The sequence below is a fragment of the Pelophylax lessonae genome (genome assembly GCF_965119305.1).
Source record: "Pelophylax lessonae genome assembly, chromosome: 5".
NCBI classification, from domain to species: Eukaryota; Metazoa; Chordata; class Amphibia; order Anura; family Ranidae; genus Pelophylax; species Pelophylax lessonae.
Window position 1 is genome coordinate 199,145,007 of NC_138772.1, and position 19,151 is coordinate 199,164,157.

Here is a 19,151-nt window from a genome sequence, read left to right on the forward strand (position 1 = left end):
AATAACATATTACAATTATTCCATAAACACATACTACATACACTGCAAATATCATTTGAGGAAAATAGTTTACCATTTGTCAATAAAAAAATGTCCCCGGATTTAATTAAAAAAATCTGGTCACCTTACTATAGTTCTACTTTAAGTCTCACTAATACAGGAGGTGTAAATGGCCAGATTGCCAGGTTATAATAGAGGGCAAAAAGCCAAAAAAAAAAAAAGAAAAAGAAAACTGATGTAGCCACCACATCTAATGATTGGTAAGCTGCATTTTTGTTTTGGGGTTTAATACTGCTTTAACCAAACCAGCCAAAATAAATTTACTGTGAAAGCTGGTACACCAAACCCTTGATTTAAAAAAAAGGAAGATCCGACCTACGAGACGTATCCAGAAAACTATAAACCAACTAGAAGAAACATTTAAAAGTTTGGCTAAAGTATTTTTAACCCTTTAGAAGGCCTATAAGATGAGTCACATGAGGGAAACGGTACAAAATATAGCTTAAAGTTTAAAGTTTAAAGTATAAAAAATAATACGGTAAAATTGGTATAGCCCATCACTTCACAGTTCAGCAAATTTGACAACCATATTATTCCTCTAAAAGGGAAGTGATTGGCGCTGCCAGGAAAGTAGGTTAATGGGAAATCTGGGTTAGGCTCCTATAGTTCAAGACCAAGTTCAACACATGCAAATGCACATAAAATGTATGTGGGAATGAGAACTATATAAGTAATAGGATATAAAAACACAATGGGTGTGTAATATGTGTGTAAAATTAACACTATGTGCTGATACCAAATCAATAAATAAATAAATGTGTTCAATACCTAACGGGCTTATTGAGACTCAACATAAATATGCAAATATATGTAAATGTAGGTATAAAAATATAAAAGCATATAAAGATAGTATTAATAAATTATGGTGATAAGGGAGTTAGTGTGCAAAGGTGCTAAAAAATAAATATAGTGCACTAATCAAACTAAATAAGGTGCATTCCGAATAGTCATAACCATCTATTCAATAAAGTGCAACTGCATACTCATAAGCAATGAAAATAAATAAGTGGGTGAACTATGTGCATCCCACACTGGTGACAATATAAACACTAGTAAATAAATAAGTGCAGCCGTGCAAATAACTATATAAATTATGAAAGTGAGAACCATATAAATTCAAAGGCTCAAAAAGCAGGTTCTGTGTATTTTAAAATTGTCCAAAAATAGTGCAATCAGAGCTGGTACAGAAATCATAAAGTTCTATAGTCCATATAAGGATGGAGTAAGGTGCTCTTTTTTTCTATGAAGCCGGGAGTGCAGTGAGTGGTTGGAAGATAGGGTGCTCCCCCTCTCCTGGGGTCCTGTGCTTACCGGATGTCCGTACCCCTACAGGGGTAAATGGCAGGTCGATAACAGGGATCGCTCCCATACACCGGCAATCTGGTTCCGTCCTATCCTTCCTATTACCACTCACCCCCAGGAGAGGGGGAGCACCCTATCTTCCAATCACTCACTGCACTCCCGGCTTCATAGAAAAAAAGAGCACCTTACTCCATCCTTATATGGACTATAGAACTTTATGATTTCTGTACCAGCTCTGATTGCACTATTTTTGGACAATTTTAAAATACACAGAACCTGCTTTTTGAGCCTTTGAATTTATATGGTTCTCACTTTCATAATTTATATAGTTATTTGCACGGCTGCACTTATTTATTTACTAGTGTTTATATTGTCACCAGTGTGGGATGCACATAGTTCACCCACTTATTTATTTTCATTGCTTATGAGTATGCAGTTGCACTTTATTGAATAGATGGTTATGACTATTCGGAATGCACCTTATTTAGTTTGATTAGTGCACTATATTTATTTTTTAGCACCTTTGCACACTAACTCCCTTATCACCATAATTTATTAATACTATCTTTATATGCTTTTATATTTTTATACCTACATTTACATATATTTGCATATTTATGTTGAGTCTCAATAAGCCCGTTAGGTATTGAACACATTTATTTATTTATTGATTTGGTGTCAGCACATAGTGTTAATTTTACACACATATTACACACCCATTGTGTTTTTATATCCTATTACTTATATAGTTCTCATTCCCACATACATTTTATGTGCATTTGCATGTGTTGAACTTGGTCTTGAACTATAGGAGCCTAACCCAGATTTCCCATTAACCTACTTTCCTGGCAGCGCCAATCACTTCCCTTTTTGACATTTACACCTGACGCTCCCCCATTGGGGGTGCATCTTTTGGAGTGGGCAGCAGCCATTAGTGTTTTATTTATAGAAATTTTACGCACTATTTTATAGATAGCTTATCCTAAGCGCGGATCTTTCTTCTTTTCTTCATATTATTCCTCTACTTCTGGCATGTAGGAAGAAGATAAGCCCTGTACTTGATAGAAGTGACATGTCCGCTTTATGGAGACATTAGGACTCTAATAGACCCCTACCCGATTGTTGACATGTAGAAGATCACTAAAAATAACAGATGGTAGCACAACTAGAAAACACACCCGTGGACCACTTCTGCATCTATGTGTTTGTTTTTGTCCTTGTCATCTGTGTCTCATTATGTAGATTTCCCTTTACAGGTGGTCCCCAGGTTACAAACAAGATAGGTTCTGTTGGTTTGTTCTTACGTTGAATTTGTACGAAGGTTGGAAATGGTACATTTTTTAAGTGTAATTCCAGCTAAAAAATGTTTACTTTTTGTATTGCATAGGGAAGGGTTAACACCCCTGTAATGTTTGTTTACTGTCTTTGCCCCTGTTCAGAAGATTTTACCTCACTTTCTGTCCCTGTAACAATTGGATTTTGAACATTTTGGGTTGTTGTGGAAACCAGGATTGGTGATAAAGCGTCAGTAGAGACACCTTTTTTTCCAATGAGAACTCTTATAGTAGTGAATTTCCCTTCCTAGGGGGTAAATTTCCTCTCACTTCCTGTTGTCTCTTGCCATTTGTAAGAGTTGTATGTAGGTTAGATGTATGTAACTCAGGGGCTGACTGTACTTGTCCTGTAGTTTTAAGAAGAAAAGAAGACGATATCTTTTGCATCTCTTTTCAGTTTTTATGGGAATAAATGTCCCCATTGGAAGATTTCCACCCTATTCCTATTCTGATGGCAATTCAAACTTTTTGAACTTACCCCCACCTTAATTTCTAGTGACACTTGTGATCAGGACAATTGCAGAGAAAATGAATACACCTAATGGAGACATAGAAAGCAAAATAAAAATCTGACAGTGGTTCTAACCCTTTTCTAACCCTTCAGAATGGTCACCTCCCAACATTTTCAGCCATCCCCCCCCCCCCCCCGACCAGATAGTGTCTGCAGCTCCCTCAATATGTAGATGAGGTCGATCTATAGAGGATGCTACAGCAGTAAACAGAGGCCCTCCCAGAAAAGGAGGCAATTTATTGGCCGTGTCAGGAGGGAATTAGGTGAGAAGAAGGTTTTCCACCTTAATGACGAGGCCATTTTTTGCGATTTGGCACTGCGTTATTTTAACGGACAATTGCGCGGTCGTGCGACTCTGTACCCTAATAAAATTGATGTCTTTTTTTTTCCCCCACAAATACAGATTTCTTTTGGTGGTATTTGATCACCTCTGCGATTTTTTTATTTTTTGCGCTATAAACAAAAAAAAAAGAGCGACAATTCTGAAAAATTCAGTTTTCACTTTCTGCTATATAACATTCCCAATAAAAAAAAAAAAAAATAAAAAAATGTTTTTTTTATCATTTTAAGCCAATTTGTATTCTGCTAAATATTTTTGGTAAAAAAAAAATTCAATAAAAGTATATTGATTGGTTTGCGCAAATGTTTTCGCGTCCACAAACTAGGGGAAAGATTTGTCATTTTTATTTATTTAATTTTGACTAGTAATGGCAGCGATCAGCAATTTTCAGCGGGACTGTGACATTGGACAGATCGGACACCTAACTGACATTTTTGACACTTTTGGGGGACCAGTGACGTTACTTCAGTAATCAGTGCTAAAAATATGCACTGTTACTGTACTAATGACACTGACAGGGAAGGGGTTAACACCAGCGGCGATCCAAGGGTTAAATGTGTCCCTAGGGGGTGTTTTCTAACTGTGTGGGGGTGTACTTATGGAATTAACACAGAGACCTGTGTTCCTAAATAGGAGGAACACAGGAGGCCTGTGTTCATTGCTGACAGAACAGCGGTCTGCCATGTTTACAATGGCAGACTGCCATTCTGTCTCCACGGGGAGCAATCGCGGCCGCCTGACGCGCAGATCAGCTTCCGCCGTGGCGAGTGGGCACGCGCACGCCCCCACTTGTGGTACCGGGAAGGGACGTACAGTTACGTCATTTCGCGGGACAGAGTCGACCTGCCGCATTAAATGTACTGCTGGCAGTCGGCAAGTGGTTAAGTGATAAACTGAGGGGTCTCAAACCTGAGCCATTCTAAATTGACTAAAATGAATAACAAAATAATGTTTCTTAAGTGAAGACCAAAATGTCAGTAAATAATAAGATAAAGGCAGCTGAATTTCTATATAAAATCCTGTCGTTAGCTATAAAAGGTAAACTTACCCTATAGCCCATTGGATTTCCTATTGGTCAGTTAGGCCAATGTTTCTCAACTCCAGGCCTTAAGTACCCCCAACAGGTCATGTTTTTAGGATTTCCTAGGATGTAATATATTGCAGCTTAGGATGTATTATATTGCATCTACACACAACATTAGAGACATTTTTTTCTGCCAAGTTCTGACAGGAAAAAATCCATCATATTTGGATATATTCATACACCTGGGTGCATAAGGCTTTGGATATGGCTACCGCATTGGTTTTCCTTTTCTAGGCTTTTTTTTCTTTGTTTTCACCTGGTAAACCAGCAGTTAAGTATGTTTCCAACTTCCTGTAACAGAACAAGCTGTGCATCAAACGTGGGGGACAACCAAGGGTTGGGACAAACCATTTAAAGGGTAACTTCCTTTAGGGAAAAAAAGTAGCAAATAAAGAAAAAAAAATATATAGCGTATACAATTGCAGGAGGGGGACACAGCAAACGTAGAAGAAGGTGCTCTGGTCAGACGAGACCAAAATTTAACTTTTTGGCCTAAAAGCAAAACGCTATGTGTGGTGGAAAAATAACACTGCACATCACCCTGAACACACCATCCCCACCGTGAAACATGGTGGTGGCAGCATCATGTTGTAGATGGAGTAGCCAAATACAGGGCAATTTTAGAAGAAAACCTGTTCGAGTCTGCAAAAGACTTGAGACTGGGGTAAAGGTTCAACTTCCAGCAGGACAATGGCTCTAAACATACCGCCAGAGCTACAATGAAATAGTTTAGATCAACGCATATTCATGTGTTAGAATGGCCCAGTCAAAGTCCAGACCTAAATCCAATTGAGAATCTGTGGCAAGACTTGCAAATTGCTGTTCACAGATGCTCGCCATCCAATCTGACAGAGCTTGAGCTATTTTGCAAAGAAGAATGGGCAAAAACGCCACTCTAGATGTGCAAAGCTGGGAGAAACATACCCAAAAAGATTTGCAGCTGTAATTGCAGTAAAAGGTGCTTCTACAAGGTATTGGGGGGCTGAATACAAATGTACACCACACTTGACAGATATTAATTTGTAAAATATCTTTAAAAACTATTCATCATTTTCCTTCCATTTAACAATTATGTGCACTTTGTTTTGGTCTATCACATAAAATACCAATAAAATACTTTTACGTTTTTGGTTGTAACATGACAAAATGTGGAAAATTTCGAGGGGTATGAATACTTTTTCAAGGCACTGTAAGTGTTGGTAAGCTGCAATACACAACATTTTTGTATCTGGGTTAATAGAACTTTAAGAAACCAAAGGAAAGGTATGAGAGTTTACAGGAAGGTAGTCAAGCTCTACTTTACCAGAAAAGTCACTGAGTTTTTACTAAAAGTACCCTCTGCATTTGTTTTTTTTAATAGTCTGAATGGCCCAAGCTTGCGAAAAGTTTTCTTTAACAGCTGTATTTTGTTGCTGCTTTTTTATGGTATGTTTGTACAGTGAGTTTGATGTGTTTTTCTCAACTCTGATTAAACTGTGAAATATATTTTTCCAGTCAAATGAATGAATAATTGTGTTCAAGGTAAACATTGGAAAAAGGAACTTGCGGTCTGCTCTGGTTAGAAAATTTGTTTTTCCATAGATAATGACAGCTGTAGCGTCATCGTTCTCGAACATTTATATTTAAATGATACTTTACTGATCTGTTATTATGTTTTTTTACCCTAAAATAAAGCTGCATAAAGCTTATTTAGCTGATCGCCACCAGTCATTTAGAGGATGATTAATATTTGCAAATTAAAAGCCTATATATCACTTCACTCACTTATTCAGTCCAAGATAAAAAAAATATTACAAGCCTAGCAACTGAAAATATGGAAAAAAAAAACAACAGAGATTACCTTCAGTGAGAACTAGGGGATTGATTTACTAAAACGGAAGAGTGCAAAATTTGGTGCAGCTCTGATCAGGGACCAATGAGTTTCCAGGTTTTTTTTTTGTCAAAGCCTAATTGAACAAGCTGTATTTAGAAGCTGATTGGCTATCATGCACAGCTGCACCAGATTTTGCACTCTCCAGTTTTAGTAAATCAACCTCTGTATGTCAAAACCTTGAGCTGATCCAGAGAAGCTGCTAAAGTTATAGGATGATCTTGACTTTTCCTGTAAAAGGAACATAGTACTTGTACCCATCTACCAAAAAAGTGTCAAAAAAAATAAATAAAAACACAGATGCCGTTTTTGACAAATCCTTTATTAAAAAATAAAAAACTGTGTTCCCCGATGTAGATCCATCATCAATCCCGCCTGCCGACCCCCAAAAAAAAAAAAAAGGGGGAAAAAAAATCGCTCTTGCCGACAGGGAGTCTCTATGCTTACTGCAGGCTCCTCCATTTGACAGTTCTTTTATAGGGAAGGGTGCAGCCACCTGTCTACCTCACCGCCCCTTCGGACCCAGCATATACCGGTCTGTGACGTCAGAAGGGGGCTGTGCTACCAGGTGAAGTAGACAGGTGGCCCCGCCCCTTCCCAATAAAAGAACTGTCAAACAGAAGTGCCTGCAGTAGGCATAGAGCCTCCCTGTCGGCGAGAGCAATTTTTCTTTTATTCTTTCTTCTTGGGGGCAGTGTGATTGACGATGCATCTACATCAGGGGACACTGTTTTTTTATTTTTTAATAAAGGATTTGGCAAAATTGTGTGTTTTTTTTTTTTTTAATTTTTTGTCACTTTTTGGGTAAATGGGTACGGATACGAAGTACCTATACCCAATCACATGGGAGCTTCCAGATTCTCATAAGCCCCTGCCCACAGACCCCGACATTCACAGCCCAGAGTTGACGGGAAGAGGCCCTTTTCCCAATCAACATGGGGAGAAGGTGCTTTAGGATGGGGGGCAGAGCCCCCCTGCCCCAAAGCACCCCCCCCCCCCAGGTTGAGGGCATGTGGCCTGGTATGGTTAAGGAGGAGGGGGGGCACTCCTCCCCCGACTCTTTTCTGACCTGCCAGGCTGCATGCTCAGGAAAGGGTCTGGTATGGACTTGAGGGACACGCTATTTATTTATGTTTTTTATTTTGGCGTGGAGTTCCCCTTAAAATCCACTCCAGACCTGAAAGTATTGACAGGGGGGTGGGGGGCCTACACTTTTTTTTTTCTCTTTTACATTTTCCTATTGCAGGGCAATGCCGGCGGTTTTTTCTTTACATTAACCTTTTAGTGGGAAAGCCCGTTGACAGATCACTTAAGTCCACTAAACATACATACACTGCTCAGGCCAAAAGGGGAAGGTACAACACTCGCCTCGGCTCACCACCGTAAACCATGAAGATACCAAAGAAAGATACGACCGCACTCCACAGCTGAAATGAAACAATGAAGTTTCTTTATTCAACGTCCGACCAGACAAACGGGACAGTAGACAAGTTAACGTTTTATGATGAACGTCATGATTGACTACAGCTTATCAAGGACGTGGGCGGCTAGCTTCCCGGCCTGCTGCTTAACAACCAGCTATTTCTTCACACAGAATTCAGATCGGTCTATCGTTTTTCGACCAATCCAAATTCTAATCGTTCTGTCTAAATTCTAATAGTTCTGAAAAGTTGAAATTCGTTAAAGAATGAAATGAAATTTAACGAAAACTAAACAAAACTAAAGAAATTCTGAAACCAAACTAAACAAAATTAGTATAGTAAAGAATCTATCCAAAACTAATTTTTCTGTTCTAGTGAATACTGTCCGGATGCACTGTAAGTAATGTGAGTTCCTCACCTAAACAACCAATTTCAATTACATCCAGTCAGGTGAGCTTCTGAAGTTGATGAATTTTACAGACCAAAATAAATCTCACTATGTGGCCAGCATGTAATATTTTTACTACTACTTTTATTCTTTTTTTGCTATTCTCGACTTCTAGATTTTTTTATAACCATGGTGCCTTCCCTTCAGTGGTGCATTAGCAAAATGTCTAAACATTGTCACAAATTGCCCAAAGATTTTCAAGAAGCCAGTGCTTAGGTCAAGCATGCCTTTTTTTCATTACACAAAGCCATAGGTTTTTATTGTGCATCCTTGCAACCTTGTGCACTGTGCAGGTCAGCCACTGGCTTCCTAACAGACAATGATGTTGATTGATAAGGAGGACATCGGGTGCCTGATTAGCATCCATGTTTGTCGTTTTACCCACAGGAAAAAGTCCGATTCAAATAGGCGTCTCATTTGGAGTCCTAAATTTGATTCTCCCTAGTGACTTTAAATAGTAACATTTCTTATACTTACTACCAGCATAGGTTTTGACATTTAACAATTAAAGCTCAGATGAGGGCAACCTTTGTGCTTAACATTTTTGAGAATGAAGGTGCTTCTGTGGATCACTGAGTTTGGACTGTAGAGTACTTTCAGTGCCGGTTCACACTAGCACGGCACGACTTCGGGGGCGACCTGTGAAGTCGCGTGCACCGCGACTTTCGGCGCGAATTGCACAGACTTCATATAATGAATGTCAATGCAAGTCGCTCCGATGTCACCCCGAAGTAGTACAGGAACTACTTTCTAAGTCAGAGCGACTTGAGTCGCTCCTATTAGAACGGTTCCCGTAGCACTGCATGGACTGCGACTTGTCAGGCTGACCAGTCGCGGTAGTGTGAATGGGCTCTTACTGGTTGCTCTAAATTGTGTTTAAATCTGACCAGCAAAATAAGAACTTTTAAAAAGTTTAAATCTGATTTTTAACTGTAAGAAATTAACAGTCCCCTAAGCCTAGTACACACAATTAAATTATCAGACAAATGATTATCCTTTTTTTTTACAAAAATTCTCGTACGACAGAATAAAAATTGGGAAGTGCTGCAATGTATTTGTATTGCATTTTATTTTCGGACAAAAACTGTACTGGTTAAACAAAAATCGTACGATCTGATAGCGCATGAGAAAAATGTTTGTGCATGTCCCTTCAAAACAATTTCAGACAAAGGCTGTGTACTAACGTTCAGATTATCATACGATCGATTCGAAAGTGGTATTTTTTGTATGCTATTCTGATCGTGTGAACAGGGCTTAACTCTTGACAGTTGTGATGCCCAATATGACAAAAGCATTGCTTAAAGCTCCTGTTGTGGAAACTGTTATCTCATGTCATATTTCAGGCCAGCATGGTGCAGATTTTGAAAATAGCTTATGTCTAAACCGTTGATTCAGTTGGGTCTGCTGCTGAGCTAATCATATCTCTCATAAGATAAGAGGGACAGATACGAGAACTCATAAACATCATATGAATTCCTGTGAAACACTGGCATTTAAACAATGTATTCTTATTTAGAAGTGCTAGTTCTTAAATGCAGTGACCAAATCAAAATTCACTGTGTTGAACTCAGACTAGTGCATAATAAATTCTAATTGGTTTCTATGGGTTCTTACACTTAAAGCGTAACTCCACTTTTGTTCAGAAAAAAACATTCCCTCTGGGTGATCTATGTACATTACAAGGGTTTTATTAAACTTTGTTGCAGATTCCTACCTTTTGTTATTCTGAAGAAATCATTGTTTGTTCCTCTGTGCTGAGTGGGTCAAATGGGAGTGGTTTCATAATTACCTATCAGCTGTGACTGCTGCAGAGCTCTAATGAGGAAATCTGCTGGGCCTGCATACCTTTTAGATGTGTTCCTATTGGGAGTATCTCACCAAAAATGGCATTTTTGTTGCAGGGGATGCCAGAAATCTGACTTGTATCTTAGGCAGACTTCTGGTAAAATTGGTGAGCCAATCACACAGGCAGGAAATGTTTCTGGGGTGTGGTCAGTAAGCATTCTGTGTACAGAACACCTCCAGGTAGCCATATTGCATTTCATTTTCAGAAAATTACAACAGCTGCAGATTGAAAAGGAAAAGTAATTTTTAATAACATTCCATTACAATATGATTTGTGTCGCAATTGTATACGCTATATTGTTTTTTCTTTATTTGCTACTTTTTTCCCCCACAAAAGTGGAGCTACCCTTTAAGAATAGTAGTTATCTTGTTTTTTTCCTGGGTTATGGGAAAACAAAGTGATTGGTCAAAATAATACCAACTTTAGGAAGTCTCTCAAGTAATTTTAAACATACCAACAAATTATCAGTAATTATTTATATGTTTGACTAAATTAGCAATAATTATTTTTACTTCTGGTTTATTCTCAAATTGAGTGTACAGTATTTTTCTCATGCTGTGCAAACCAAACAATTTCTATCCTAACAGGTACAATTGTAAAACCTATTCCGTGTTCTCTGTTTACTACATTAATTTGTACTGTGCTAGAATGATGTCCCATTTGGAAACCTGAAATGACTGAGCTTGTTAGCATGCCAAATCATTGCTTGTTTTTCTAGCAGAGCTAGTTTGAATTAAATAGATTTTAATGGTCCTTGGTGTCAGCTATTAGTAGCTTAGAACATTTAAATATATTAAACATTCAAGCTCAAGATTGACTTAATGCAGTTATTTCAGGGTAATGTTTTAGACTCTGAGCTTGCCTTGCTTTTATGAGTCCAGCCAGCCTTCCCTTGAAAATTTTCTAGTACTGAGATGTAAATATATATATACTATATAAAATTCTCTATACTTTGCAAATTGGCAAAATTTTCAGAGAAACTGGGAAGTATCATATGAATAGATGCTTAATTCTTTTTCTTTTCCAGTTTTCCTAAATCAAGCTCCATGTAATTTTATATGTCTGTTGTCAATGATGTTATTAATGATGGTGATATAATAATAATGATGGTACTGGTAAATACTCCTACACATGATTTGTAACTTTTGTAGGTTACAAATCAGGACACTGTGACATATTTCCACCAAACTACTTTTAATATTTTGTTGCTGTTCTGAGACTTCTAGATAACAAATTAAATATGACGGAAAATTGCAACTGTCATTACTGTTAGGCTGTACCATATGTCCTATTAGAAAAAAGATCTTATGCTTTTAAGTAAATATTCAAATAAATAATAAATATGTGTATCCAATAAGGTAATCAAATTAATGATCACAAAGTTCTGCTGCGGCTTAAAAAATAAACAAAATATAATGAAGTGAAAATATATCTCAACTAGCCTGCGCATACACCAAACTCCAATAGGTGAATATATACATATATATATACAAATAAATAATGTATTTGTTTGTTTATTTATATATATTTTCACCTATTGGAGTTTGGTGTATGCGCGGCTAGTTGAGATATATTTTCACTTCATTATATTTTGTACCATATGCCCGCTTACGTACCCATTTTTTACTGAACCACAGCATCTTAAAATGGTATCCTCCTTGAAATTGAAATCAGGAAAGCAGAGATGGGATGAACATGACCTTTAAAGTATGACTTTTTGACTTGTAGGGAAATTCTTTAAGTCTACACGTCTGTAAGCGAAGAGTGAATGCAGTGTAAATGTTCATGACTAATCTATTTTTATCCTGCTTTGTATGCACTCGGCTTGTTAATTGCTTCCATTTGTTCCAATTTCAGTGGGAATTATCCATAAGCTTTACTATAAAAGTGTGATTCAAGTACCAGTTGCTTCGTGATCTAGTGGCTGATTGTTTTAATTTTTTTGTGGTTTGGATACTTTTTTATACATTTCATTTATTTTAATATGTACATTTTTTTTTTTTTATAGAATCGCAATGAGATCAAGAATGGAGCTATTCTTCGGTTAACCGCATCCCCAGTAAGTGTTTAGTTTACATTTATTTATTTAGGAAATGTTTAACATTAACAACTTTAAACAAAGTGTTTACATGGCATCGCTAACTCTAAAGTGTATGTAAATCCTAACCGTTAACTTCTCTTATTTGCTCTCTTTGGTCTGTAAAATATACGAATGAAAGCATTTTTTGTCAGTTTGGTAAATGCAAAACAAAATTGTTGTGGAGAGTAAGATGAGGGCAGTTTGAGTAGTTTAGCAAAGGAGAACTGGCAAGGACTGACACCATTCAGTCAACTAAAATGTTACATGTTGATAGCCGACAACAGGAAATAAGACCTGCATTTCTCTCATATCAGCAGATAGTTTTCTGTACTGGCAGGGTCTCTAAAGGGATACAACGTGGATAAATCTGCATATATTTCAGAGATTGCATCGTTTTGACATACACTTTTTTATTTTTTTATTTTAAATGTGTTTATTTTTGCATTATAAATTTCAAATCAGTATGAAATTGACTAATAAAAGTAACCTAAAAAAACCCAAACACAAAATGCATATTGCGTTGCGAACATTGAAATATGCTCTCACACATATACACTGCAGACATACATCGGGCCAACGTCTTCCCCTCATAGCAGATGGCACAATAGGCACAAATGATACAGTAGGACTTAATATAACAATACGTTGTGCCAAAGAGCAATGAGGAAGAAGTTTAGTAGCAGAGGCACTTTCAACCGAACCAAGGTCCCCAAATGTTATTAGATTTATTCAGACAAGACGTGGCTTTGTAAAGAAAAAATTAATCTTGGGTAAGCCTTTGTCGACTGAAGTCAAAAACATTCTGGTGGTAGCAAGCTGAGGGTTCTTCCTGGAGCAAGGTAGATTTACAAATGTCAAAACTAAGCAGTCTGATCAGATTTTGCAAGGTGAAAGGTTTAGAAATACCTAGTAGCAGCACTTCTGAATTTTTGGGGCTACAAGTGCCCAGTTTACATTGTAGGATGGAATAAATTAGAATTCTGTAATTCTGGCTTTGATGAGCTGACCAAAAGATAGGGAATAAATCCACATGTTCAGCCACACAGCATTGACAGCAATCATTATTTAAGAAAAAGACAGGAAGCGCCACCTGAGTGTAGTATTACTGGAAACAATTTCATGGCAAAATAAAAAATACTCACAGGATAAAAATTTAAATATGCTTATCTGTAAGGGGGTGTCATTCGGGTCTCTCATGACATCTGACAACTGCATCCACAGGCTGCTGGAGTGGCTAGGGGTCCGCTGTACATCCTGTGGCCATCAGGAAGTCCGACGGGACCAGGGTGGAACGCACGGAACTCACGTCACCAGAAGCGGGGAGATGGCTGGGAGCACTGTGCTGAATCGGCAGGCTAGGCCAGTAGAAGGAGCTGAAGTTCTGAGCGCGTAGCCTGCCTATTCAGCTCAGTGTTCCCAGTCTCCTCCATGCTTCCAGGGATGTCACTTCTGTGCGTTCCACGCTGGTCCCATGGGACTTCCTGATGGCCACAGGATGTGCAGTGGACCCCTAGCCATTCCAGCAGCCCGTGGAGGCAGTTGTCAGACTTCATGAGAGACCTGAATAACACCTCAAACAGATGAGCATATTTTAACTTCTATCCTGTGAGTGTTTTTTATTTTGCCATTAAATTGTTTACAGTAAGACTACACTCACATGGCGCTTCCTGTGTTTCCCTGTCTTGCCTTACATCACAGAGCTGGCTTCCTTTGAGGATAGCTGCCACCATTAACAACCATGAAATTTTCAGAAAACCAAGTTCAGGTCACCTCTTCTTAGCTGTTAGCATCTAGGGTAGGTACATATATAGACTTACCTTTTGTTATAGGAACCAGAGTAGGGAGGAGAAGCAGAAGTCTACAGTGCAACATTGGGAGGAGAAGCAGAAGTCTACAGTGCAACATAGATTTTTGTAACAACTTTACTGACATAAAAGAAGAAACACAAATGTGGCTTCTCTTACCTTTTGATTTTCTTTCTGAGCCCCTATAAAGTCTCAATATGTGCTCACTGTGTTAATAAAACTTCCAAAACTGGAGCTTTCCCCCACTCCCATTATTGTGTGCCTTTCTCTCCACTGGCTTTCGTGGCATAGGAAATTGTACTGTGGCAAAACCTAAAGCTGGCCACACATTGGAAGATTTTCATGTGAAAGTTCTCATCAGTATATTCAATGACATGATATATGTTGTTTGAAAGCTTTTTAAAAAATTGCTTTTACCATTCAATTTTAGAGTGATTGGACTTTCCCACACAAAAACGACATTGACTGTAAGAAATGTGTTCGCTCAAGAAAAAAAATTTCCTGCCCCTTCAAATATTTTTCTTCAGTGTACTCAATAATGATTAGAAAATCAAACTTAACATTTTACAATTTTTTTTTTTTAAACGATTAAATTCTACTAGTGTTTGCCCTGCTTAAAGAGGAACTACACTGCACCCAAGCACTGAACGATTAAATTTTACTAGTTGTTGCCCTGCTTAAAGAGGAACTACATTGCACCCGAGCACTAAACGATGAAATTCTACTAGCGTCTGCCCTGCTTAAAGAGGAACTACACTGTACCCGAGCACCACAAACATAAACACGATTTCATTTTTAATATTCAAAGAAAGCTCACCCATTTATCCATGTCTGAATGCTTTATCTTGTTCAGAAATCACTTTGAAACACCCCTCCCTAGCATTTCTGTTCCTGGCCATCTTGGGCAGATGATTCATGTAGCATTTACTTCCTGGAATCCATTTGCCCTTTGCTTAGGCATGCAGGCAGGATCGTGTTCTTAGCCGAGAAAATGCCTCCTCCCCTCCTGAAGACTCTTGGAGGGAGTGACATCGACTGCCTAGGCATGGAAAGCAGGAAGTAACTGAAGAAATGTAAAAAAGAAAGTTTAAAACCCATAAATATAATATACCTTCCTATCTATTTTCTAATACTAGCAGAATAAGGAATGCAAATAGCCAATGTTGACTGAGAGAGTCCATTTTAAGCTTTAGATATGGATGCAACTGCTGTATACTGAGCAAACCAGGTTAAAGGGATCCTGGGGTGCTCCTAAAAATAAACAAAAGTATGTGCAGGCACCTCTTGTTTAGAACCTAACTGTCCCTTTACCAATCCAGTGGAATATTGGGATAGGAAGTTGATTGAAATAAAAGTAATTAGAGAGCACATACAGTAGGTTAGGGCAATCTAATCAGTTATATCTCCCTGGATCAGAAACATGTGAGTCCAGGACTGGGGTGGTGGTGATTTAACGGTCTGTACATAAATGTCTGTACCTGTTCACCAGGACGTTCACTAAGGTGTCAAGAAGTGTTAATTGTAAATCTTCTCAATCTGTCAGGTATCTGCTCTCACTCACTTTCTAATATTTCTTATATTAAGACTCACACTGCGCAGCAACTCAATGACCGAGTCCAATCTTCCAGCATGGATGTCAAACTTGAAGCACTAAAAGATTTGGCAAAATTTTCAAGGGATATTACATTTGCACAAGAATTCATTAACCTGGATGGCATCTACCTCCTTACTCAGATGGTGGAAAGTGGCAATGAGTAAGTGATCCATATTCATCTCCGCTAATACTGAACATCTCTACTCTATTAAATGTAACAAAAAGTTTTGTTATATCTGTTCCATATGTGCCAAAGGGTGCTTGTTGATCTTGTTAGATATTAGGAGCGGTTATTTGCTCATTCCTTGTGTTCTCTTGGACCCAACAACTTGCCAACATCACAAGTAATGATAAAATGGGTTTTATTTAAGCCAGTATAAGCCCTGTAAAGTCTGGTACATACTATACGTAAACCTCACTGATCATTATACTAACACAAGCGATGTTATTACAGTGTTCTCCCCCGCTATGCTCTTGTGTTCTGTGAGGGGGACCTGCCAGCACTGATCGGATGCTGCAGAGACGTAACTAGAACCTTCAGGGCCCTAGTTCAAGAACCCCTGGCCAGGGCCCTTCCCTTCAAGCCTGGAGCTCTTTCCTCTGATCCTGGGGCCCTTTACTCTCTTTGCGGGGCCCTTTATTACGGTCTTGCAGCGGGACCCTTTCACAAGTTCTGCAGTGGGCCCCCTTCCTGCCATCTTGGGGCCTCCTCACGGTGGTTGAATGCCAGGGCCCGGTTGCAAGTGTGACCTTTACGATCCTGGAAGTTCACCCACTGATGCCAGTAGTTTTTATTTTTTGGTATTTTAATTGTATTATTTTTTTATCATTTTGTTTTATTTTTTTTAAATGTCACTGACAATGACACTGTCCATTTAGAAAAGGAAGGAAGGTAAATTACATAGTTACCGACCCCTTCCTGGTTCTCTATTGTGACACATCCCCTGCAGCAGTGGGGGGGGGGGGCAGCACAGTAGAGGGGGGGGGGACCAGGGGAGCACACAGGGGCCCAGAGACAGCAGAACACAAGTGAGCTGAATAGGAGGAGCGGCGGGGGCAGCATACAGAGGAACCAATCTCCTCCATTTTCCTCCTGCAGCTGCAGGAGGAAAAAGGGAGGACAGTGATTTCTTGCATGCTCATTCAACAGAAGCCAGTAGTGAGACTGGCTTCTGTCAGACAAGCAGTTGTACACATGGGCGGAATGTACTATTTCTATGTACTGGCTGATTTTGGCCTATATTTGGCCTGTGTATAACCGGCATAAGGGAAGTGCTTAGTAAACAGTTTCAGTAATGGCTGGATTATCCAGATATCAAATACTGGAACAATACATATGCTGCAAAGCAGATACCCTTTGTTTCCCCGGTTGCCTGTGTAATGGCTCTGCCACCACAATGCACTAGGCAAAAAAGGAAGTTGCATCAACAGAGCAGTAACAGGTAATTTTCCTGGCAATGTAAGGTAATGCAAATGATAGTGCCAAATATAGCACCAATAGCAGTGCAGTCTAAGTTGCACAGGCCCTGTCTAACCACTGGCCAGTGGAGTAACAAACAAGTCTGTTGACAGTGTGGCAATAATAAAACTTGCATTGGAACACTTAATCTCAAGTGAGGATAATCTTAAAGCAAGAGAAAGGCAAGTCAGTCTCCTTAGGCAGAGCACTGCTAACAGCAGCAACAAAGGTCGTTGACAGCAAACCAGTACAATACATAGAGGTGGCCAAAAAGCCTTTCACCACATCGATGAGGCGTAGATGTCCTCTTGACAACAGGCCCTGATGGTAGGCTGAATGGAGGCAGATAGAAGTAGGTCATAGTGCCTCTGGCTAGATGATAGAGGATGAGAAGTGTAGGCCATACTGTCCTTGGTGGTCCCTGTGCTGTGATGCATCTCTGAGGGAGTCAGGTGAGCACCAGCCCACAATGCCCTGGTGTCTAGTGAACCTGTCTAGGCTGCAGGTGGCACTCTCCAGTAGGCTCTGGACTAGTGTCTCTGGCTTTGATTCTCTGCTCTCCACACAGTTGCTCTGCAGCCTACTATCTCCCCAACAGCCTAGTCCTGGGATCTCTTTTTCCCACCACTCTGCCCTCCAAGACAGGTAGCTGGGCTAAGTAAGTAAAATCACATTTCATCTCCCTTGCGACCTGTCAGTCAAATAGCCAGGGAGAGAAGCTGTGGTGGTGATGTTGGTGCCTGGGTCACACGGCTTCAACACCGTAATGGGGGTGCAAGCCAGAGTTACAATCTTAGGGAGCCTAATTACTTCTTCCAGCTCATGTCTGGGGCTACAGAAAAATATATTTTGTTGAGAGGAGGATAGGAGGGAGCTCTAAATAGTTTAGCAAAAGACAGCTCGGAGAGACTGACACCACAAAAATGATGTGTATGTATTGAAGAGATACTGCCGGTATTTTTGTTGCCCTGACATACGCTTTAATAAATAAATGAGATTAAAATACCAAACTAGAACATTTTTTTGGGTGGACTGACCATTTAAGTAAAAATGGCATTCATGTGCTACTAGCCCGTATACTTCCAAAATCTTTGTTCTGAAACAGAAGATGAGAGATTAGAAACCACTTTCTCTGAAATAATAGGAAATGGTAGTAAAAAGAGAACATGGGTAACGAACTGTTAAAACGACAAATGTATTGTTTGCCTTTCTGCTTATTGTACAAATCCATGTGACACTGAAAAGATTAAGGTGTTATTAAGAATGGGTCTTTTTGGAAAGGAGGAGAAAATCTTGAGTTTTGTGCTGTAAAAATTAGCCCTTTGAGAAAATGTAATTAAAAGAAATGTGAAGCCTTGCCAAATCCCATTTAGTGCAGGTCTATAAAGGGAATACGCTGGAGATTGTGCCTTCAATTACTGCTTCTTTTCTGTGTAAGTTATGGGACTATAGGGCATTGTTAAATGGAATGTTTTTTTGTACTACAAGAATGCTCTGTTTGTCAAGAAAGAAAGTCCTGAGAGCTCCTCCTGACATTGACTGAGGTTCATTATACAGATGTCACCTTTAGTCAGAGAACTGTTGGCTGGTGCCTTGCGATATATTCTTTTTTTCTTTTTCCATATTTACTTGAATGAATCTCCTGATGCAGATCCATATTTTCTGTTTGTGGATGTTTTTCGGTTAAAAAGAGGCATCACAGATTGCCACAAGGTTCCAAAGAGATTCTTTTATCAAATGCTCTAAATTTTTCACATACAAAAAGAAAACGGACTGTGCTAAAATGTCACAAAATAAACTGTAGAGTTTTAAGGTGAACATGTCATAAAGAAAAAAATATAAAAATAAAAAATGTACTAAGATAAACAAGCACTTAGAAGATTGCAAAAGGCATCAAAGAGTGCCTGTAGACTTTTTGTTCTGTGTAAAGCATCTTCTGTTCACCCCCAGAGCCTGAAATCCAGGTATACATGACCTGCAGTCTTGGACCGGAAATC

At 39.0% G+C, this 19,151-nt stretch overlaps 1 protein-coding gene across 2 annotated transcripts in view; it reads left to right on the forward strand.

The window, feature by feature from the left end:
• The window catches only part of ELMO1 (engulfment and cell motility 1), a 604,300-nt gene that overhangs the window by 130,807 nt on the left and 454,342 nt on the right, over nt 1-19,151 (forward strand). For both annotated transcript variants that reach the window (XM_082257836.1, XM_082257837.1), the window contains exons 5-6: nt 12,225-12,275; nt 15,686-15,855. In XM_082257836.1, the coding sequence (XP_082113962.1) occupies nt 12,225-12,275; nt 15,686-15,855 (221 nt within the window). The remainder of the gene's footprint in view (nt 1-12,224; nt 12,276-15,685; nt 15,856-19,151) is intronic.